Source organism: Cibotium barometz, chromosome 35, assembly GCF_041138505.1.
Source record: "Cibotium barometz isolate CiBa-2024 chromosome 35, ASM4113850v1, whole genome shotgun sequence".
Classification (NCBI taxonomy): Eukaryota; Viridiplantae; Streptophyta; class Polypodiopsida; order Cyatheales; family Cibotiaceae; genus Cibotium; species Cibotium barometz.
Window position 1 is genome coordinate 40121305 of NC_141080.1, and position 24497 is coordinate 40145801.

The following is a 24497-nucleotide window of genomic DNA, read 5'->3' on the forward strand; positions in this document are numbered from 1 at the left end:
TTTTATAGGCCTCCTGTATATGTGGGATGGAGATAATGATCTAGTGTAGCATGTAGTTTATTGGCACTGAAAGATCCTTGCCCCCTCCGCGCAACGAATTCTGGGGTGCTAGCAGCGGAAGTAGCACTTCTTGCGGAGGGCAGAGCCTCTCACGGATATCCGGACAAGAGACTAATCCCTCGGATCTTCCAAAACCGAACCCAAAAAAACTTCCCTCACCGAGAAAGCATGGGTGATTCCTCCAGGATATTTTTATTCTAACGTAGTCAAAAGCCTTAACTAACCAAACTGATCCCGACCGAACCTACGAGTCAGATGGTCAGATCAAGGAAGAGACTTGTATTTGGATAATAGAGACCAACGCTTTTTTCCCTCTATGATCGCCTTGTTACATCTAATAATGTAACATTAAATGACATGATATGCTAAAAATTCTGAGATTCCAAGTTTGAAAAATGTGGAGTAGATATAAAATATATATTTGAATTGGAATATGTAGAGAGCAATGGAAATAGTCACTAGGATAAAGGGAGCATGTTTATTAGAATCAAGAAAATTATAATGTAATAGTTCAGTGAGGTGCCAAGCGATGTGATTTTTCAAAAATTTTAATTGAAGAGTCTTTGCAAGAATAGAATCTCAAAGCGTTAATTCTATGAGTATTTTATTAAGATATAACTTATACCCATATAAAGCTCGAATGCAAAAAGTAGTGACATTGCCATGGGAATAACATTTATATGTGTGCTACTAGTTCAACCAAGGATCAAAAGACAACTCAATAAATATGTTCTTTTATTGGAGCATGTGTCTTAAGTTGATTGGAGATAAAGAAAAGAAGGTAAGTGATACTTTTGAAAGCCATCATCAAGGTAGGAGTGGTTAGACTTTCAAGGTAGGAGTGGTTAGAACTTAGACTTTCAAGGTAGGAGTGGTTAGACTTTCAAGGTAGACTTATCCTCCAGTGTCATTAGATTACTTAATGATACTTAGCTCTCTAATCAAAAGGGTTGAGTGGTTGGACTTTCAAGGTAGGGCCTGGAGGTAGCAATGAGTCGCCCGTCTGCTCTTAACTTTTCCACCCACGTGCAGCGTGCAGTGGGCCGCTAAAAGTCTCGAATCATTGAAATCGTTCTCTCTTTCAAGTCTTCCAGGATATCCATCACCTGCTTGAAGCTTCTCCAAATGATCCATATCGCTCTTTCTCAGTCACTCTCACGGCGCAGACGAACACACAGACAACCCCCCGTTCTCTCTCTCTCTCTCTCTCTCTCTCTCTCTCTCTCTCTCTCTCTCTCTCACACACATATATACGTTACCCCCCCGCTTTCTTTCTCTCTCTCTCTCTCTCACACACACACACAGAGGAGTCTCATACTTTTCGATTCCTTAGGTAAGATCATCACCTTCTCAGTCTGTTTTTTGTTCTTGTTTTTTTGAAGGTTTCGCAAATGGTTTCTTTCATTCCGTTCATCGTTTATGCAAACTAGTCACGCTATTAACACAAGCCTGCACTTGGACAAATGCTACAACCTGTCCTTCATAGTAGCCCCTCACACCACCAGTTAGCTGCACCTGAAATTATTTAATGTAAAGATAGTTTCGATTTCTTTTTTTGCGATATTAGGCTCATGACTTGAAGACTGCGGGTTCGAACCCTGCCCCAGACTCCTTTCCTGCTGCTAGAAGAAAACGGAGTGGTAGCGACAAGAGCGGACTCCATCAGAGAGAGAGAAAGAGAGATTGTGCCTCATGAGTCCAGCAGTGAGCTAGGCAATCCATTCTTTCTCCTATGAACGATTGAAATGTTACGTAATCCACTGGACCTTGGGGTCCCGTAGTCCCAATGATCAAACTAAGCGAATATGTTTGTTAGAATAACTTTGATATAGAAAAGGAAATAGGCGACCAGAGCAAAATAAAGTTTCTTTGATATTTTTAGGGGAAAGGGGGGAAGGGGGGGGGGAAAGAGACTTGTTTGCTCTTAAAATGCTTTACTACATGAGTTTTGGCATGCACTTATTACTTGTGCTTGATAATGCTCTTATTACTTCTTTTTAAAGGAGGAATACACGTTTTCTTTTATCCCTTTGTGGAGTGAGGGAGAGGAGGTGGGCTGGAGATGGTGGCCAAAATTGAACCCTCGTCTCACCCACGTCTCGGGAGTCAGAGGAGAAAAGTCGTGACCTTATTCACTTGGCTATTTTTCCCACCCCCTTCTTTATCACTACTATTACCTTCAAACTAGAAGGGCCTCTCTCTTTATTGCATGTTCCCATAAATGAATCTTCTCTCTCTTTCTCTCTCTCTCTCTCTCTCTCTCTCTCTCTCTCTCTCTCTCTCTCTCACACACACACACACACACACACACCTCTCTCCAACAACTCTCTCCTCCCCCCAACAATGGTATGGTCCCATGAATAAAATCTCTCTCTCTCTCACACACACACACATATGGAGGGCTTTGTAATGAATATATTGAAAATAAATTTATAAAAAAACCAAATGTTTAACCTTATGAATCTGGTGTCTCTCTCTCTCTCTCTCTCACCCACCTCCCTGCAATAATGGTATGGTCCCATGAATGAAATCTCTCTCTCTCACATGCACACACATGAATGAAATCTCTCTCACATGCACACACATGAAGGGCTTTCTAATCATCTATACAAAAAAACCAAATGTTTAACCTTATGAATCTGGTCTCTCTCTCTCTCTCACCCACATCCCTATAATAATGGTATGGTCCCATGAATGAAATCTCTCTCTCTCACATGTACACACATGAATGAAATCTCTCTCACATGCACACACATGAAGGGCTTCCTAATGGATATATTAAAAATAAATTTATAAAAAAACCACATGTTCAAGCTTATGATATCTCGTAGACCTTAACTAGGCTACATAGGCAAATACTATAGTGTCTTTGTAGAAAAATACCTTTAGTTTTGTACTAAAATTGTTAAAATTTATTTGAAGTTGATAGGTTCTCATGCTATTAATTTTGCGAGTTGATAGGTCCTTAAGCTATCATTTTTGCAATTTTCCTACTTTTAGGGGTATGGAAAATGGTCCAATGGTAGAGCTTGAGTTATGTACTCCACCCCATAATGAGTATGGTTCAAGAAATGAACACACTAAAAAAAAAGGAATGAACATGCTCATAATGGGAACGGTAAAAGAAATGAACACACTCACAAAAAAAAGGTTTACTTTTTTACTTTTAAAAATAGATAGAAAAGGATTTGAAAATGTAGCTTCGTACATTTAATAATGTTGTTAAGTTAGATGAGCATATTAAGCATGCATTAATTATCTATATCTACATACAAATACACACAATGTAAAAGGGCACAACTACTCTCAATGCTTGCATGTACCACATTCACATCAAGCATTTATGCCTCTCTCTAAATCTCTATATACAACAAAACATGCTCTTTGACCACATATAGCTAGCATTTTATTTTTTTATCCTTGCTGCATAGGCCTTCAAAAAACATAAGAGGACTGTTCTTGCTGCATAGGCCTTCAAAAAACATAAGAGGACTATTCTTGATCCTGGTAAACTTGAGAAGCAAGCACATGTGGTGCTTTTTTGATAGTTTTTTTGTGAGACGTTCTCTTCCCATTTTGATTGCCTTCTAAGTCTCAAGACGTCTCTCAAAGAACACTTTTGTGGGGTTTTATTGCTAACGTAAATGACCCTTGAGACCATTTCCCAAAGAACACTTTGTGGGGTTTTATTGCTAACACAAATGCCCCTTATAGTTTTGACAAAGTGTAACACTGCTTTGTTACAAGTTCTCTTCCTATTTTAATCTCCTTCTAAGTCTCAATTGTAGCTCAAAGAATAAGTTGTGGGGTTTTTTGCTAACACAAATGACCCTCACACTTTTCATAAAATGTAAAGTTACTTTATTAGAAGTTCTTCTCCAATTTTGATCTCCTTCCAAGTCTGAAGCCAATCTCTCAAACAACACATTATGGGGTTTTTTTGCTAACACAAGTAACCCTCATACTTTTGGTAAACTATGAGGGTTGTTTGTGTTAGCAACAAAACCCTATGAATTGTTTTTTGACAACTCGGTTGTGTTGGAATGTGCTTATTTAATAATATTCATCACAAGAAGTAAGATTGCACTCGTGAATAGAAGAGCATAAACTTGACTCATTGGTTATGTATTCAGAGTGTGTAGTGTATGCGAGTATACCAAATACAATGAGTTAGGTGAGTAGACCTTAAGAGGAATGTCAAAGGTCTTGAGCTTTGGATTACCAAAAAGTTCATATGCTCTATCTAGTATTATACTCATAATATATAAACCTTAGTCTATAATGAGTCAAGGCATCGAGGGATCATAACCAAGCAAGCTTAAAACTCAAGTGAGTACAACTGAAAAAACATGCAACAACCCCTTTGGATAGTATTGTTATTGTAGTGTTTTAGCTTTTAAATATAACAACAATAGTTTACATAAAATCGTATATAGCCAACTCCCTGGGACAACTTTGTTATTTTAGTGTTTTAGCTTTTAAATTTAACAACAATAAGCTAGATAAAAGCATATAGGTATGCGATATATGTGTGGCATTCACATGATTCTAATACAAGTGTGGTTTCTTACCACCATGTCCTTGTGGTTTGCAAACAAAGGAAATGATTATTTTAAGCAATGACACCTCATTGAAAATATTTTAATTTAAGCACATTTGGGAGTGACGTACCAAAGAAAAACCAAGAGAAATTCAAATTATTTATTTCTTATAGATAGCTTTCATGTAGATAATGCCCCTAAGGAAGCATGGGTAAAGTCCAAAAAAAAAGAGAAAGAGTTTTCATTTAGGTCATTAGGGGAAATTCAGGGTCATTTGAGCTACCATAACGATGTTTTTTAGTGAAAAATAAACATAAAATATAAAATTAAGGTTCTAAAAAATGAATAAATCTCTTTTTTGAGGAAGATTTTTTAAGTGTTGCATACCATATACCTAGCATTTAATAAGGGTACAATGTTGCATGATTAAGAATTTCCCTCCAAACTTTGAGTTTCTCTTGCCTCAGTAGGTTTGGTGCTTCTTTCATCTTCTTTTCCACAACTACTCTTGCTTTGCATTCTTCTCCAGAAGCTACTCTATCCCTGCTACGAGCTTTTGTACTTATCCTCTCTATAGTAGAAAAATATCTTAATATTACAATGGAGAGATCGAGGAAACCCTCATCCACAATAGAACTAACAATAGTAAATACATTTATGAACATAATAGCTAGATACCTCTAACTTTTATAAAGGGTTCATTGGTGTTGCTATAGGCAAGGAAAAGAAAGAGGAGTGCTAATACGTTTAATTTAAGTTGGAAGGGCAGAGTCAAAGACTTTCAGCTTAAAGAGAACAAAAAGTACATAAAAGAAGTCCTTCTAAATCATGTCTACATGCACACAGAGCTTAGCCTTTCAGAAAGGTCTGAACGTCTTCCTCTCCATACGTCGAATTGTGATTTAAAAAAAACCAAATTTTCAAAAGTATGGTCACATATGGAATTTAGAACCTCCTAACTTAATGATTCTTTTAGGTCTCTTTTTCTCATATGTTTACCCCTTATCTTATGAGGAATGGAAGTTTGTAAGCATCATAGGAGTCATTAATGTCTTCCATGCTATGATTGGGGAACACCAATACCATGGAAGGTTGCATAGGAAACTAGCTAAGTGTGGTATATTTTTTTTAAGTTCATTTTTTCCATGCACACTCAGATATGTCTTGAGGCTATTTAGGAAAGGTACCAATACCAGGTTTCAAAAGGGTAGATTGACCACTTCCTAGCTGTAGCATTAGTGTCCTTTAGATGCAAACTATTCCATGAGGTGTAGAAAGGCCTTAAACCGAATGTTGTAAACAAGCATGTTAAAATTAATGTGTGTTTGCCAATATACGTTTTTGTAGATTTCTTTGCTAAATTTTTTATCTCCCCAAGAACACAATTCTAGTTTGCAAAAACCTAGACTGAGATATAATATTAGAGTTTTTAGGTAGAGGCTATGACTTTAAGATTGCAACTGGAATTGAACAAAGTGGAACTTAGGAGTGTTACCATCATATATATGATTAAAAGTCAAAACTTTACCTTATTGTTCTATAATCATAAATTTCATAGGTTTAATGGAGAACTAGTTACTTGAGTTTCTTCAAACAACTTTGTCATTGGGATGTGAATGCACAATTCACCAACTTAAAATGGACTTAATCAATGGAGATGAAGTAGAATTACCAACAAATTTGCATTTTGAGTGGATGAACAACAGGTAAATACTTGCTTAGGTCATTTTAAAAATAGAGACATCTCAATTAAATGAAATACATACTATCTTGTTTGAAACATTCTGTAGGTATCAAAAAGAAGAGAAAAAATCATTAAATATAAAGATATTCATCATTTTATGTACAGATAAGAGCTCTCTTAGCTTTGAAAAAATAGGGTGATGATCTTTTATACAAAATATCCTTTTTTTAAACATCTCAATCTATCTTCTCTTTATCATATAGCTCCTTCTCCTTATAATTTCACGGCTCCCTCTCTTCAAACTTTGGTGGCTCCTCAAAGTGTGGGGGCATCTTCCTCGCCAATATTTCTCTTCTTAGTAAGTGGAGGCTCTTCCCTTGTAGGCTCTTCTTGTTTCGTGCACCTTCTCTATTAGATATTGGGGGACACTTCCTGCATGGGAGGTCACCCATCCCAGTAGTGTTCACGCCAGTGCACACTTAACCTCCACCCCTCTAATCCCTTCCAAGCTATGCGACTTTGTGGAGGAGCGATTATAGGCCCTAGTCTTCTATTATTTATGTATCATCTCATTATACCTTGCACTATGCATGTTGTATATAGAAGGCCACGCTATAGCCCTCCAACACCCTACCTAGATGGCCAGCATGTAGAGTACCTAGAGGCTTTAATGAAACCTTTTGAGAGGTCTCCTTGCTCTCACAGAGATGTCACTTGGCTATTCTAGCATATGCCTACCTGCTGCTATACTGATTACTATGGGCATACTAGTATGACATAGTTTTCTTAGTCATACACACATTCGGCCTTCATTCAGCTCCATCGAGAGGAATGGGAAATTCCACCAACTCCACTAATAACATCCCAACATATCCTCCCTAGCTTTGATACCACTATGGGATTGTAGAGAAATAGGTAGGAGCTATGGAGGCTCAATTGAGAAAGCCATGATAGCAAAAACAACTGAGGGAGAGAAAATGTCAACACCAAAGAGACACATAAGGTTGGTATTACACCATTCAATATCAGTAAGACTAATAACATGGCCCATTATATAGCCAAGAGTACAGTATGGTGACATTATTGATTACTCCATCTTTCTTCCTAGAATTTCTCCACAAACATAAAAGCCACATGCCCAATTGTGCTAGATGCTAGATTCTCTTCTCACAAAAACCTTACAAGATTAACCTATACTAATCTTCAAGTAATATCAATTGCCATTCGAACACCCTTCCTCAATTTGATGACCCTCTTCCCAGGCAAGAAAGTGATGACATGTCTTGACTCCAAGATCCTCAATCCTATTTTGTCATATGAGTTACATGGTTTGACCCCTCCTAGGCCTCTTTCTATGCCCCAACATGACCACTTATCACCATTTTCACTACAAGAGAATGAGGGTGTAGCAACAAAAATAGCAGTATTTTTATAACTAGAAGGGTAGGTAGATGTTGAGTTAATTTTGTTGTTAGAAACACTACTATTTTCATTACAAAGGGTTCGCTATTGTTGATCAGTGAAATATCGATCTTGAGCATAGCGATATGTCACTGTCCCATAGCAAAATTATGCTATCGAGACGGGTAGCGGTATTTCGTTGCTATTTTTTGCTCAGCACAGTGAAAGCTCTACACAACAAAAAAAGAGTTGGGGCAGAGTGGGGGGAGTCTGCACAGGACTCCCGAGTCTGCCCCCCAGCTCTGTTTTTTTTATTAAAACTGAGTCAGAGTTTCTGTTTTATGACACAAACACAAACATAAGAAACACATAGATTGTGAAGAATGCAATTGAGCCCAAAATTTATTATATTTCATGAAGTGTTGGGCCTTTGGCCATATGTACATAAAGTGTTTACAATGAAGAGGTATCTAACTGGAATCCTCATGGGATTTTGAGTGATCATCATCATCATCTTCCTCATCCTCTTCAGTTGCTTCTATCGCTTTCGTGCTCATAATCACGATCCTCTCTTCATCTTCCCATTCATCCTACATACATGCCATCAGTGCAAGGTAAGTAAGGGCATTAAAATATGATTAGATGTAGAAAAGAGAATTGTTTAGGCTCACTTACCTCATCTACTTAAGTTCCCAAAGTGGACTCATCCAAGTGTACGCATCCATGCCCACAATTGAGGATGGGGGGCTCTGTACCCATAGTCATACTCCTCCTTTGTTGGGTCATGCCAAATAACCTCCCTCCATAAAAAATAATTAAGAAAATATATAATAAGTTAAAGAAAATAATATAGTACACAACAAAATGAAAGAGGACAAGAATTGATTACTTACAAAACGAGCAATGAAGGAGGATTTTCCGCCAGAGCCAAAGTGTGAAGCCCCTTGCTTCCGTAGTTGGGAAGCACTCCCCACTGCTTGTTGTTGAAAAGCACGTGGGTGCTTTCTCATGAAGCTGCATGCGTGCCTTCACTCCTCGATCATGCAAATGATGGGCTTCTCCAAGTTATTCCCCTACTAATGAGGAGATGCATCGGGAGAATTGGTGTTGATTTTGGTAAAACAAAAGCAACCTTCTCTCCCCCTCCCCCCTCCCCCCCTACTAGCACGTCTAGTACCCCTCCCCCCTGCTAGCACATCTACTACCCGCCCTGCTAGCATGTCTACTACCCCCAGACTCCCTACTATGTCGTCGTCGTGGGGTGAAGACAAACGTGAGGGAGAGGTGGTGGATCTACGCAAGGAAGGTGGTCTAGAGTTATCACAACCATATCGTGGGATGGGCATGCACCACTCGACCTCGTGCCTATCAAAGGTGTGGTCTGCCCCGACTAGCCAAGTGGGGTAGATTGCCCCCATGGCATGGACTAATGTGACTATAAGCTTGCCAAGTGGGGTGGATTTCCCCCATGGCATGGACTTACCTAACTGTAAGCCTACCTGCATATAAGATTAAAAAATAAGATTTAAAGAACGTATAAAAGGTTAACTTTGTGTATGTGAAAAGGTTTGATGGAACCAGATATGTTTCTGAGTAAACCGAGACCAAGCGTGCTACCCATATCGTTCGTTTATAATAGATAGAAGATTTGCCACATTTGGGTCGTCTTGTAAGGGGTTGTTCGACATTGCTACTACATACATGCATGAGGCAACAAAACACGATTTCTCAAACAAAAGTCATGCTTAAAGTTGAGACAAAAAAGGCTATGCATAAGGCCTATACATACATAGCTTATGCATAAGGTCATTGCATAAGTCATGCTTAAAGTTGAGACAAAAAAGGCTATGCATAAGGCCATTGCATAAGGCCTATACATACATAGCTTATGCATAAGGCCTATACATACATAGCTTATGCATAAGGCCATTGCATAAGGCCTATACATACATAGCTTATGCATAAGGCCTATTACATAAGGCGTATGCACTATGCATATAGTATGAGAGGCTATGCCCAAACCCTTGTTCACTTGAATAAACCTACAAAAAAGAAACATAATAAATAAAAAAAATTAACCCCCATTAACACTGTAGTAGCAAGCAACGAGAACAAGAGAAAAAAAAGGTGAGTACCTTGCTCTTAATGCATAAGTGAATGAAAAAATTAGTTTATATTAGGCCTAAACCTTAGCTCTATGCATAGAATGCTTAATAGAAAGCTTTGATGGAGAGATCTTCATCAAAGCTCTCTATTAGAGCTCTATTCATAATGCTAGGGTTAGGGCAAGGGAGAGGAAAGAGAGGGGAAGGGAGAAAGGGAAAGAAAAGAGAGAGGAAGGGGAAGAAAAGCTCACATTGAGCTATGAACAATCTTTCCATGAAAGCTTGGAATAAGGCAAAGATTGAAGCTTTCCATTAAAATGTGGAAAAAGCAAGAAAGAGGGCTTACCTTGGAGAGGGAGAGTTGATTGATGCAAAAGCCTTGAGAGAAGTGGTGTGGTGGGAGGAATAGTCGGCGCGGGCTGCAGGCATATCCTGTGCATGTGCAGGCTAGGGGAAGTAGGTAGCTATTGACACCCGTCTCGTCGGTAGCATTTTAGGCGGGAGTTTTAGTTTCACAGGTCGCTCCTCCTCAGCAGCAAAATTTCACTCCTAGGTTTGGTGCTGGGCAGTGAAATCTCCTTGCTGTGTGTGCAGCAGGGAAGCGAAACCCTGAGTAATTTTTTGTTTAAAGTTCTGGATGTTGAGGTGTGTTTTGTATGAAGCCTAAATTAGTTAGCTAGGTTAAAGATGTCTGATAGTGATCATTAATGGCCGAAAGTTGGTTTCAAGGCATGGTTGAGAGAAAAAATTTGCTCTGTGTGATAGATATGATGCAAGGGTTAGTATATACGATAACATCCTATAAGAATTGAGCATGTCTGGATGACATATAGTCTTCATGAGGCAGTGGCATGACTAAGTGCAAATCATGACATGGAGGAGAACCATAGGAGAGTGCTAGGTAACATGCCACACCATTCGGTGACATCGGGTAGCGTGTGGAAGGTGGCAAGGCTTCATATGGAAATCATGGCTAAGAATCATCTTCCCCAACTAATGAATGAGGTGCCTCTACCATTGCCACATGAGGAGGAAGAGAATCTCATCATGGACGACATGGTGAATGACTTCTTTGGACGGGAGGTCATAGATGATAGCGAGAAAGCTCCAATGTCACAAGAGGAGGAAACCTTACATAGAGATAGAGGCAAACATCCCTTTGTATATAAGTGATGTTCGTACTCCACACTACGAGAAACTTGGAGCTATTGAACTTGTAAACAACTTGTGGATGGAGTGATGTAAGTGTCACAAGTCTTCTTCGCTAATACTGCCTCATTCTATTCTCTCAACAAATAGAAAATGTTTCATGTTCTATATACTCTCCTTTTGCTAATATTTTGACATATGATTCTTATGTTTTGTCTTAATAAGATTCTTCCCCCTCTAAATCTATTACCAAACTCACGAGATGCGTGTCGTAAAATGCTCTCTATGCTAGGTATGGATCACACAAAAATACACGCTCGGGGGGGCACTATATGTAGAATACCCCTATCGCGTGCGTTCAAGGCCTATATTTTAAATCCCTTATCTGTGAATTTTTTTATCTATATAATATCCCCTTTTCTTTATGAATATGTATTTTTTTTAAAAAAAAATTTAAATCATACCCTTATGTAAATATATTTCTATAAGTTTCATAAATTAAAAATATGCTTCTGTTGAACGCACGTGATATTCCCATTTTTTTGTGAGTGACCCCCCCCCCCCCCCCCCCCCCCCCCCCCGAGAATACACGCATGTTCCAATGATGGCATGCTATTTAGAGGGGTTAATAAAGATGTAACACAATGTCTAAAATGTGGGGAGAGCCATGCTATAGGGATGATTTGCAAGCAGATAAAGTTTTCCAAAAGGTTTTGATACGCTTCCCTATCATTCCTTGTATTATCCTAACACATGTTTAAATGTAAGGGGATTGTAGAGCTCATGACATGGCATGCTACTCATCGCTCGATCGATGGCATCATGAGAGGATGATCGTTAGCTGATTCACTAGCATGACAACATGTGGAGCATCAATGCCACAATTTAAAGATGAGCCTCATCACTTACGTCTTGGATGGTGTTAACCCATTTGGCTTCAAGTCCACATCATGGTCTACTTAGTCTGTTGTATTGGTGGTGAATGACAACCTCCCTCCAGAGGTGGCAATCAAGAAAAGTCATATCATGCTTGATCTCCTTGTACCAGGCAAGTATAAGGTGGCAAACATGGATGCATACCTCGAGCCTTTGATTGAGGAGCTTGAGACACTATGGTGAGGTATCAAAGTACATGATGTTTCAAGGCCAAAAAATAGGCATGAGGCAGAGGTGAAAGGAGTTTTGCCTTGGACGATGCATGACTATCAAGGTTTCTCGGAGTGCTTAGGTACCTACTTGAACCCTATATGCATAAGGCTTTAACCTTTAAACTTTAATTTTATATCACTTTAATTTTATATCTCTATCTCAATCATCTCAATTTTATATCTCAATCATCTCAATTTTAAAATAGGTTTGGAAACCTCCGGACATCATACATGTCCGATTTGTGGACCATCACTTGTTTTGGAAAGACCCTCTACACTTAAGAAGGTGGTGTATGACAAACATCATTGATTTCTCCCTCCTTCACATATCCCAAATATGTGCCACATGATGTCTCACCACTTGTGATGAGAGGTAGATATTTATTCGAGACATGGAGAAGCACTTCCAATCCACCACCAAATGGGATGTCTAGACACTCAAGCTTCTTTCGACTTCCATATTGGTGTGACATGAAGATCAATCATCTCTTAGATCCCATGAAGATCTTCAAGAATGTGGAAACAAATATTTGGGACCATTTAATTGGTAATACAGATACAAAGGGTGCAAGGAGATGACTTACGAAACATTGGACTCCTTCAAACTGCATGGCCAACTGAAAGTGAGAGTGGCAACATAGTCCTACCAAAGGCACCATGGGTATTAACCAAGAGGGAGGAGCACAATAAGGTGAAAAGTGTGATTGCCTCTTTTTGTACACCAACGGGAGTAATGCATTCATTGAAGGGTTCCTTCACAAAGACCCAAAAAAGGAGGGGAACATTTATATGGCCTCAAGACACATGATTGGCACACAAGATATTATAGGTATATAAATATTTGCTTATGTATTTTCTCTTTGTGGTACATAATGAAAAGATGTAGGGGAGATGTATTTTCTCTTTGTGGTACATAATGAAAAGATGTAGGGGAGAAGAGAGCTTGAGCTCTTGCAAGCACACACACTCACAAAACTCTAAAAGAGAACACACAAGGTGAGAGGCTGAAAATTTTCTTCTTCTTCACACAACACTCAACACACCATATGCAAAGATAAGAGTACACACAATATGAAAAGGTACTCAACCAAGTACATACTAGGGTTCTCTATAGTGTGAACCCAACTAAATGAGCAGGTGCTATAACTTTGCCAGTCTCTAGAATGGCTATCACAGAGCCTGTCATCCCACTGGCTGCATATCACCCATGATCTCACCAACCATGCTAGTGGTGTAAGTGTGGGGCCTATCCCCCAGGTGTGCAGGTCATCAGTCTCTCCACCACCTCACTAGATGAGTGCAATATCTCAACACTCCCCCTTGAGCTAAACTCCATCTCATGTACACCAAGCAAAGCCATGAATTTGTAGAGCTTCTTTGTACCCAATGCTTTGTTGAAGATGTCAGCGTCCTGATCCTGTGTGCTGACATAAACAAGGTCAACGTCTCCTACCAAAGCATTCTCTCTCACAAAATGGTAGTGGACCTTTATATGCTTTGTGTGAGCATGAAAAACTTGGTTCCTGGCCAACTATATATTGTTAATGTTGTCACAGAAAATGACAACTTGTTTATAGACCCAAATCTGCAAACAAGTAGCTTTCTCAACCAAGCTACCTCACATGCTGCCATAGTAGCATCTCTGTACTCGGCCTCTGTACTGGATAGAGCAACAATAGGCTGCTTCTTACTGCTCCAAGTCACAACAGTACTCCCCAAAGAAAACATGAAGCCACTAGTAGATCTTCTATCTGAGATACTACTAGCCCAATCAGCATCTGTGTACCCATGTACACATATCTCTGTCCCAGTTTCATAAAATAGTCCACAATGCAAAGTAGACCTCACATATCTCAGTATGCATCTAAATGCATCCAAATGCGGCTTTCGAGGAACCTGCATAAATTGACTCACCAACCCAACAACATAGCTCAAATCTGGCCTGGTGATTGTCATGTAGATTAAGCTTCCTACTATGCGCCTATACATAGTAGGATCCTCCAAAATCTCTCCTGTATCTACACTCAACTTGCCATTCTGATCCAATGGCACTGAGATAGGCTTACAGCCTATCATACCATACTTAGACAACATGTCCAAGCCTTACTGTCTCTGTAGTAATCAAATACAATGTGGTGACCTTATCACCTCAATGACCAAGAAATATCTAAGCTCTCCCAGATCCTTCATCTCAAACTTCTGTCTAAGCAAGATCTTTACATCAAAGATCTTTGCATCATGGTCCCCTGTAATGATCAGGTCATCTACATAGATGACAACAAGCACAACCCCTCTATCACTGTGTCTCACATACAGCGAGAAATCTACATTGGCTACATGAAAGCCAATAGTGATAAGATATTCAAAAATCTTATTAGACCATGCTCTTGGTGCTTGTTTTAAGCCATATAGATACGTGCAGCTTCCCATAGACATGGTCTTGGTAGGACCCCATACATCTGAATGCACAACATCTAGTGCATTTCTTCTCACATTTCTATTACATGGAAATACATGCTTTGTTTGCTTTCCAAATTGGCATGCTTCACATATTTTTTGTATACCTTCAACTTTAAACTTTGGCAGCCCTGTCACAATTCCTTTAGTTTACATAGACTTCATTCTTTGCACATTCACATGTCCAACTCTTTTATGCCAAATGTGTGTGTCTGCAATAATTCCTGAACCATTTTCAAACATCGAAGCACTCACTTCAGGCATGTTTACATTCAATGTAAATATTTTGCCCACTCTATTGCCTTTTACAACCAACCTGCACTCGTCTTTAAAGTCTTCAACATAACAACCATCAGGGTTAAACCGAACCTGCAAACCCTGCTCAATCATCTGGCCAACTGAAACCAAATTCTTTGTTATGTTTGAAACATGAAGTACATCTGCAAGAAGGTACTTCACTTTGCCATCCTGCATAGACAATGGCACCTCTCCAACATGGGCAATTGGATGAGCAGTGTCATCCCCTGTTTCCACAAAACCTAGTCTTTCAAGGTTTTTCATCTCCTTGAACCAATCCCCATGACTTGTCATGTGGTTCGAAGCCCTGAATCAATGTACCATACATCATCTTTATGTGCTGGCTTAACATTTTCAGACATGACAACAATATTCAATAAATGTCACATAATACCTGCAGCCTCCCATAGACATGGTCTTCGTATGACCCCATACATCTGAATGCACAACATCTAGTGCATTTCTTCTCACATTTCTGTTACGTGGAAATACATGCTTTTCTTTTCAAATTGGCATGCTTCACATATTTTTTGCATACCTTCAACTTTAAACTTTGGAAGCCCTATCACAATTCCTTTAGTCTGCATAGACTTCATTCTTTGCACATTCACATGTCCAACTCTTTTATGCCAAATGTCTGTGTCTGCAATAATTCTTGAACCATTTGCAAACATCGTAGCACTCACTTCAGGCATGTTTACATTCAATGTAAATATTATTCCCACTCTATTGCCTTTTGCAACCAACCTACACTTGTCTTTAAAGTCTTCAATATAACAACCATCAGGGTTAAACCGAACCTACAAACCCTGCTCAATCATCTAGCCAACTGAAACCAAATTCTTTGTTATGTTTGAAACATGAAGTACATCTACATGAAGGTACTTCACTTTGCTATCCTCTGCATAAACAATGACACATCTCCAACATGGGTAATTGGATGAGCAGTGTCATCCCTTGTTTCCACAAAACCTGGTCTTTCAAGGTTTTTCATCTCCTTGAACCAATCCCCATGACTTGTCATGTGGTTCGAAGCACTGAATCAATGTACCATACATCATCTTTATGTGCTGCTTCAACATTTTTAGACATGGCATTAACGACATGCTGCATAACAAAAACCTTTCATTATCCACATTGTTTCTGCTCAAGGCTGCATAGTTGTTTTGCTGCAATTTTCCATTTTGCATGTCAACTTGCTTCTTATAACAATCTGCCTGCACATGTCCAGGCTTACCACAATAACAGCATCCACGTGTATCATTATACTACCTTTGCCAATTTCCACGACCTCTTTGACTCCCCCTACCTTTGAATTGGCCTCTTCCACCTGTGTGTTATTGTTGTGAATTCTGGGATTGTTGTTGTTGCTGCTACTACTGGCCATAATTCTGATTACCTACTCGGCCACCTCCTTGGCCGCGTCCATGGCCTCCTCTACCTCATCCTCTTTCTTGAACTTGTGTAGAAGGCCTATTGCTCTAAATTGTTTTTGTTTTGTGAAGGCTGTTGGTCTTCACCCAAGCTCTTCTCTTCTATAATCAACATAGATACCAAATCTGTGAAATTGGGAATGTTTTCCCGAGTCTGAATAGATGTCTTGAATGCCTTGTATTGTGGTCCAAGACCATGTAGACAGACTTCCATCTTATCATCATCATCTACTGAAACACCAATAGATGCAAGGGATTTCACAATACCCTTGATCTTCAATTCATAGTGATTCACAAACATACTCTTTTTCTCCACAGTATGAAGTTCATTATTCAACTATATCTTTCGTGCCTTGGTATTCGTTTCATAGAGTTTTACCAAGGTGTCCCACGCCTCCTTGGGGGACTTGGCATCCTATATGTGCCCAATCATGGTGTCTTGTATACTGATAGAGAGCCAATACATAACTTTTATGGCTCCTTGGTTCCAATCCTTGAACTCTTTCACATCTGCAGTAGTCAAATTGATCTCCGGATCTCGAGTACCTCTTCATGCTCACCTTCTATGTAGTCCCAGTAACCCTTTTCCATCAGGAAATTTGTCAACTTGAACCTCCAAGCATGAAAGTTGTTCTTGTCCATCTTCTCAGAAACAAACTGGTTTATGTCATCATTTAACATCTTGCCAGACACACAAATTTACCAGAAACAGCACTCTGGTTTCTCCTACAGCACAAACTATTGTATTTTCTGGAGCGGTATGGTGCTACACTCAAATGTCACAACCAGTGACCTCAATGTACATACATACACCCAATGGCATTTATTTGACCTCCTTGTAGCACACACAATGTTTGCACAACCAATCTGTCTTCGTGCAATTCTTAAAATAGAGTTCTGCATAGAATCGATGACTTACCCGCAGTGCTCGAAATCGTCTGCTTTCCAAAAAATAGAGGTCCTAACGCGCCCGAAACTCGGTTTTGGCCCAAAAAACTTTATCCGATATAGGACCATATAGTTGCCCGATAGCTTTACTCCCACGAAGAAAGCTCCTCAAGCAAAGATCGTTTGCCGGTGCCTCCCATAGAGCTCCCGACAAGGGTGCAGTCGCGCCAACATAAATAGAGAAGAGTAGATGAAGCTCTTATCCTCATACCGCTTCCTATGCTTCTCTTGCTTGCAGCTCAGCCCTTAGCATGAACCAGGCTCTGATACCATGAAAAGATGCAGGGAAGAAGAGAGCTTGAGCTCTTGCAAAAGCACACACACACTCATAAAACTCTAAAAGAGAACACACAAGGTGAGAGGCTGAAAATCTTCTTCTTCTTCACACAACACTCAACACACCATATACAAAGATAAGAGTACACACAATATGAAAAGGTACTCAACCAAATACATACTAGGGTTCTCTGTAGTGTGAACCCAACTAAATGAGCTGTCGCTATAACTATGCCAGTATATCTAGAATGGTTGTCACATAGCTTGTCATCCCACTAGCCGCATATCACCCATGATCTCACCAACCATGCTAGTGGTGTAAGTGTGGGGCCTATCCCCCAGGTGGGTCATCACTGTCCACCGCCTCACTAGATGAGCTCAATATCTCAACACATAATTTGTAAGCTCATATACTAACTTCCATTTTTTTCTATGCATAGTTTATTCTTCCAATTTCTATAGTTGAATGTGAGGACAAGAAGGAAAAAGAGACTATTTACAAAATGGGAAGCTTGGTGAGGTATAAATCTTCTCTTCAATTCACTACAATATATTGCTTATTTGGTATTCTCATGTGTCACAAGTTATGTATTGGTAAATAGTACAAATGATTGCTTTTTATGTAGACATGTACATATCCTTAAACTAGATAGATCCTACAACCATTGAGATGGCTCGTCTCAATGCTATTGAGGCAGTGTGTATGACAACTTTCCTAGAATAATTGTCACTAGACAATTACATCTTGTGGTGCATTTTTTTGATGAAGTGGTCTTGTGTGGTGTAATTCATGTTAGTTGGATGTTTTTCCTTGAAAGGTTCATTAAAACCTTAAAGGACTTTGTGAGACAAAGATTAAGGCCAAAACCAAGCATGGGAGAGAGATGGTTGATGCAAGAGTCTCTTGTGTATATCTCAAAACATCTTCCTCGCATAGATCCTTCCATGCCATGATTGTGGAGCAATGAGGAGGATGACCGACTAATCACACTAATGTGCCTCAGGGAAAAGAAAGGCAACGAAGACTGGATGAAACATTACGCCACAAGGTGAATACATTCTACATTCAAAATAGTCCCATCATGTGGAGAGGTGGATTGGGAGATACAAGGATGTAATCAATGGATGAAAGGATGAGAGAAGATCTTTTAAAAAAGCAAATAGACACTTTCCATTCCCGCCTAGCTTGGAACCTCTACCAAACATGATCAATACAAAATGGCTTCATATGGCAATATCCATGGCATCGCAAAATGGAGAGCTGATCACAAGAGAAGAGCACGAGTATGCAAGAGGATGTGACCCTCAAGTAAGTACATTCTTCATCTCTATCTCACATATATACCTTGTTTAATGCACTATACTAAATGGCATGCTTTTGTTTAATGTTAGTAAAAACTATATAATGCAATATGGTTAGAGGGAAGGCACTTTCACATGAAGCATGTGGATTCTAAAAGAAACACATTCGATTGTGGTGTGATGGCAACTTTTGAGGAAGAAAGTGGAGCTAGTAGAGATGATACTAATGTCATAGAGGACAATCTTGAGTATTGTGGGACTATTCAAGATATTCTTGAGGTTGGATTTAGAGCATTTAGTCTATTCAACTTTGATATCAAATGGTTCAAGATGATATATAGAGGTGCTCAAGCCACTATGAAAAAAGAGCCAAATGGGTTGTTTCAAATTGATTCCACTAAGTTTTGGAATGTAAGAAAGATACTTTCATACTACCTCAACGCTATCAATAGGTTAGAAACCCAACCAATCCCAAATTAAATCTTGATGTAGTATAATAAAAGTGTAACCCCTTTGCTTTGTGATATTAGGTTGTATTTAATGCTGATCGAATTGATCCAAAGTGGTGGTATATTATACAAGTTTCCCCTCATTCAAAACATATCTTTCAAGATCAAGATGTGGAGGCCAAAGCTCTAGATGAGGTGCAAGTACTACCTCAAATCAGCTCATTAGAAGAAGACGATGAAGAAAACATTTTGGAGGGGGCCGATCAAGAGCATGAGGAACATCAATCCAAAGAAGACGATGAGTCACCTATCAATAATTACAATGCTTCATTAGATCATGATAGTGATATTGATATTGATATGGAACCCCATGTCTTCCCTGAGCTTCCATTAAATATAGACATTGATGAAGCAACACATATAGATTTATTACAAGATGGGATAGATTCATGATCTTGACATTGTTTCTCTTCTCAAAAGTTTTCAACTATCTATTTCTTTGCTCAAAACATGGCTCCAAGGATTCTAATGGATGTTTTTTTTAACTATATATCATTTGTTATGTGTATATGTGACATGTATGTTTAAAATTCAACATCCAATAACTCTCTAGAATTTCATGCAGTGAAAATAGCAGTGTAATTTTGTTAAATAGCAGCGAAATTATAGTATAGAAGAAACATTTTACTGCTATAAGTGTTGTGGAGTAGTGAAATTTCGTTGCTAGAGGAGCTGATGAGAAGCAAAATTTCACTGTCATTAGGGGAAGGTTGAGGTCTATAGGGGCCCTTGAAGATGTCATGTGATTAAGGTTATTAAGGAAAAGAGCCAATTGTGTGATGCCATGTATACAAAAATGTTGGGTGATTAAAGGTGGTCAAAAGATTCTCTAGAAGATGCCTTTTTATACTTTTCATTTCCAAAAAGTGGGGGGAAAGTTTTTGAAATTTCGGACATCCATAACTTCTACATATGAGCTCAAAATTTGTTGGAGATTAGAGATCAAGAATCTACTCGTCGAGCTCTTTCCATAGATATGTCACATGATATAGTTTTGCTCGCTCGATTTCAAATTCAATTTTGGTGGGAAACTTTGAAATTCAAACTTCTAGCCGTTTGAAGAACAAGAAGGTATCTAAAGTCAAAGAAACTTAACGTTTTAACAAAAAGTCATTAAAATCATAATATGGCAGCTTAAAGGGCCCCTATAGACCTCAACCTTCCCCTAATGGGAGGATAAAATAGTCCTTTTCAAAGTGACCAGGTATGCCACAAAAATTGCACTTCAGCCTTCACTTGATGTATGACTTGCTACTAGAGATTTTTCCAATGGAGATTTTGTTGACATTGTAAGCTCCTTCTTTAAGAACATGGCTTTTCTTGAAATATTCAAATTTCCAAGGTAGGTTCTAGAATATTTTGCAAGATTGAAACTGAAAAGATGCAGGGGGGAAGAGAGCTTGAGCTCTTGCAAGCACACACACACACTCACAAACCCTAATAGAGAACACACAAGGTGAGAGGCTGAAAATCTTCTTCTTCACTCAACACTCAACACACCATATACAAGAATAAGAGTACACACAATATGAAAGGTACTCAACCAAATACATCATTAGGGCCAATTTGGACAAGAAAAGGGCTGTCTAAGGATCTAAAAAGGGGCAACTTAAAAAAGACCATGTAGATCTTACCAAAACTATTCAACATGGGTACTCATTGGATAGAGCTCATCAAGCGCCACCTGTGGACCATTTGAGCGCTAAATTTGGAGTTCATATGTAAAAGTTATGGCTAAAATAGTGCAAAATGTTCCAAAAGTAAGTGAAGGAGATCTTGACACGTGTACAAAAATGCCATACTTCTTGACACGTGGCTTCTCCTTGACCCTTAGATCAAGAATAGAGAAACCCTAAACAGCCCTTTTTTCATCCAAATTGGCCCTAATGTACACGGGTTCTCTATAGTGTGAACCCGACTAAATGAGCTGGCGCTATAACTATGCCAATCTCTAGAATGGCTGTCACACAGCCTGTCATCCCACTGGCCGCATATCACCCAATATCTCACCAACCATGCCAGTGGTGTAAGTGTGGGGCCTATCCCCCAGGCGAGTCATCAGTGTTCATCACTGCCTCACTAGACGAGCTCGATATCTCAACACTCCCCCTCGAGCTCAACTCCATCTCATGTACACCAAGCGAAGCCCTGAATCTACGGAGCTTCTCTGTACCCAATGCTTTGGTGAAGATGTCAGCTACCTGATCCTCTGTGTGCTGACATAAACAAGGTCAAGGTCTCCTGCCAAGACCTTCTCTTTGAGACGAAGTGGTAGTGGACCTCTATATGCTTCGTACGAGCATGAAAGACTGGGTTCCTGGCCAACTGTATACTGCTAATGTTGTCACAGAAAATGACAACTTGTCTATCCACTGATAGACCCAAATCTGCAAGTAGCTTTCTCAACCAAGCTACCTCACATGCTGCCATAGCAGCTCCTTTGTACTCGGCCTCTGTGCTGGATAGAGCAACTGTAGGCTGCTTCTTGCTGCTCCAAGTCACAGAAGCAGCACTCCCCAAAGAAAACATGAATCCACTGGTAGATCTTCTATCTGAGATACTACCAGCCCAATCAGCATCTGCTGTGTATCCATGTACACATATCTCTGTCCCAATCTAGAATAGTCCAATGCAAAGTAGACCTCTTTATGTGTTGCTTCAAAATTTTCAGACATGACAACAATATTCAATAAATGTCACATAATACCTACAGCCTCCCATAGACATGGTCTTCGTAGGACCCCATACATCTGAATGCACAACATCTAGTGCATTTCTTCTCACATTTCTGTTACGTGGAAATACATGCTTTGTTTACTTTCCAAATTGGCATGCTTCACATATTTTTTGCATACCTTCAACTTTAAACTTTGGCAGCCCTGTCACAATTCCTTTAGTCTGCATAGACTTCATTCTTTGCACATTCACATGTCCAACTCTTTTATACCAAATGTCTGTGTCTGCAATAATTCGTGAACCATTTGCAAACATCGCAGCACTCACTTCAGGCATGTTTACATTCAATGTAAATATTATTTCCACTCTATTGCCTTTTGCAACCAACCTGCACTTGTCTTTAAAGTCTTCAACATAACAACCATCCGAACCTACAAATCCTCTCAATCATCTAGCCAACTAAAACCAAACTCTTTGTTATGTTTGAAACATGAAGTACATCTGCAAGAAGGTACTTCACTTTGCCATCCTGCATAGACAATGGCACATCTCCAACATGGGCAATTGGATGAGCAGTGTCATCCTCTATTTCCACAAAACCTGGTCTTTCAAGGTTTTTCATCTCCTTGAACCAATCCCCATGACTTGTCATGTGGTTCGAAGCACTGAATCAATGTACCATACATCATCTTTATGTGTTGCTTCAACATTTTCAGACATGGCAATAATGACATGCTGTGCATAACAAAAACCTTTTATTATCCTCATTGTTTCTGCTCGAGGATGCATAGTTGTTTTGCTGCAATTTTCCATTTTGCATGTCAGCTTGCTTCTTATAACAATCTGCCTGCACATGTCCAGGCTTACCACAATAAAAGCATCCACGTGTATCATTATACTGCCTTTGCCAATTTCCATGACCTCTTTGACTCCCCCTACCTTTGAATTGGCCTCTTCCATATGTGTGTTATTGTTGTGAATTCTGGGATTGTTGTTGTTAATGCTACTGGCCATAATTTTGATTACCTACTCGGCCACCTCCTTGGCCGCGTCCACGGCCTCCTCTACCTCGTCCTCTTCCTGAACTTGTGTAGAAGGCCTGTTGCTCTAAATTGTTTTTGTTTTGTGAAGGCTGTTGGTCTTCAACCAATCTCTTCTCTTCTATAATCAACATAGATACCAAATCTATGAAATTGAGAATGTTTTCTCGAGTCTGAATAGACGTCTTGAATGCCTTGTATTGTGGCCCAAGACCATGTAGATAGACTTCCACCTTATCATCATCATTTACTGAAACACCAATAGATGCAAGGGATTCCACAATACCCTTGATCTTCAATTCATTCATTCACAAACATACTCTTTTTCTCCAAAGTATGAAGTTCATTATTCAATTGTATCTCTCATGCCTTGGTATTCGTTTCATAGAGTTTTACCAAGGTATCCCATGCCTCCTTGGAGGACTTGGCATCCTGTATGTTCCCAATCATGGTGTCCTGTATACTGATAGAGAGCCAATACATAACTTTTATGGCTCCTTGGTTCCAATCCTTGAACTCTTTCACATCTATAAGTAGTCCAATTGATCTCCGGTATCTCGAGTACCTCTTCATCACCTTCTATATGTACCCTTTTCCATCAAGAAATTTGTCAACCTTAACCTCCAAGCATGGAAGTTGTTCTTGTCCATCTTCTCAGCAACAAACTGGTTTATGCCATCATTTAACATCTTGCTAGACACACAAATTTACCAAAAATAGCACTCTAGTTTCTCCTACATAAACTGTTGTATTTTCTGGAGCAATATTGTACTACACTCAAATGTCACAACCAGTGACCTCAATGTACATATATACACCCAATGGCAACTATTTGACCTCAATGTTTGCACAACCAATCTGTCTTCCTGCAATTCTTAAAACAGAGTTCTGCATAGAATCGATGACTTATCCGCAGTGCTCGAAATCGTCTGCTTTCCAAAAAATAGAGGTCCTAACGCGCCCAAAACGCGTTTTTGGCCCAGAAAACTTTATCCGATAGGACCATATAGTTGCCCGATAGCTTTACTCCCACGAAGAAAGCTTCTCAATCAAAGATCGTTTGCCGGTGCCTCCCATAGAGCTCCCGACAAGGGTGCAGTCGCGCCGCCAACACAAATAGGGAAGAGCAGATGAAGCTCTTACCCTCGTACCTCTTCCTGTGCTTCTCTTGCTTGCAGCTCAGCCCTTAGCATGAACCAGGCTGCTGTGATACCATGAAAAGATGCAGGGGAGAAGAGAGCTTGAGCTCTTGCAAAAGCACACACACACTCACAAAACTCTAAAAGAGAACACACAAGATGAGAGGCTGAAAATCTTCTTCTTCTTCACACAACACTCAACACACCATATACAAAGATAAGAGTACACACAATATGAAAAGGTACTCAACCAAATACATACTAGGGTTCTCTGTAGTGTGAACCCAACTAAATGAGCTGGCGCTATAACTATGCAGTATATCTAGAATGGT

At 39.5% G+C, this 24497-nt stretch overlaps 1 protein-coding gene across 2 annotated transcripts; it reads left to right on the forward strand.

Moving 5' to 3' along the window:
- Positions 1-1276: 1276 nt before the first annotated feature.
- LOC147618440 (uncharacterized) lies at positions 1277-20536 on the forward strand. 2 transcript variants are annotated; one of them, XM_086775157.1, is made up of 3 exons: positions 1277-1393; positions 18504-18808; positions 19332-20536. In XM_086775157.1, exons 2-3 carry the CDS (start codon positions 18704-18706, stop codon positions 19701-19703), a joined length of 477 nt encoding a protein of 158 aa, XP_086631283.1. In that variant the 5' UTR covers positions 1277-1393; positions 18504-18703; the 3' UTR covers positions 19704-20536. The 2 variants fall into 2 exon arrangements, with proteins under 2 accessions (XP_086631283.1, XP_086631284.1); XM_086775158.1 differs by lacking the exon at positions 1277-1393 and adding an exon at positions 17467-18019.
- The last annotated feature ends 3961 nt before the right edge of the window (positions 20537-24497 follow it).

Coding starts and splice junctions, on each gene's coding strand:
- LOC147618440 (XM_086775157.1), top strand. CDS start 18,704: ATGATCAATACAAAATGGCTTCATATGGCAATATCCATGGCATCGCAA. Junction 18,809..19,331: donor CAAGAGGATGTGACCCTCAA/GTAAGTACATTC, acceptor TTGTGATATTAG/GTTGTATTTAATGCTGATCG.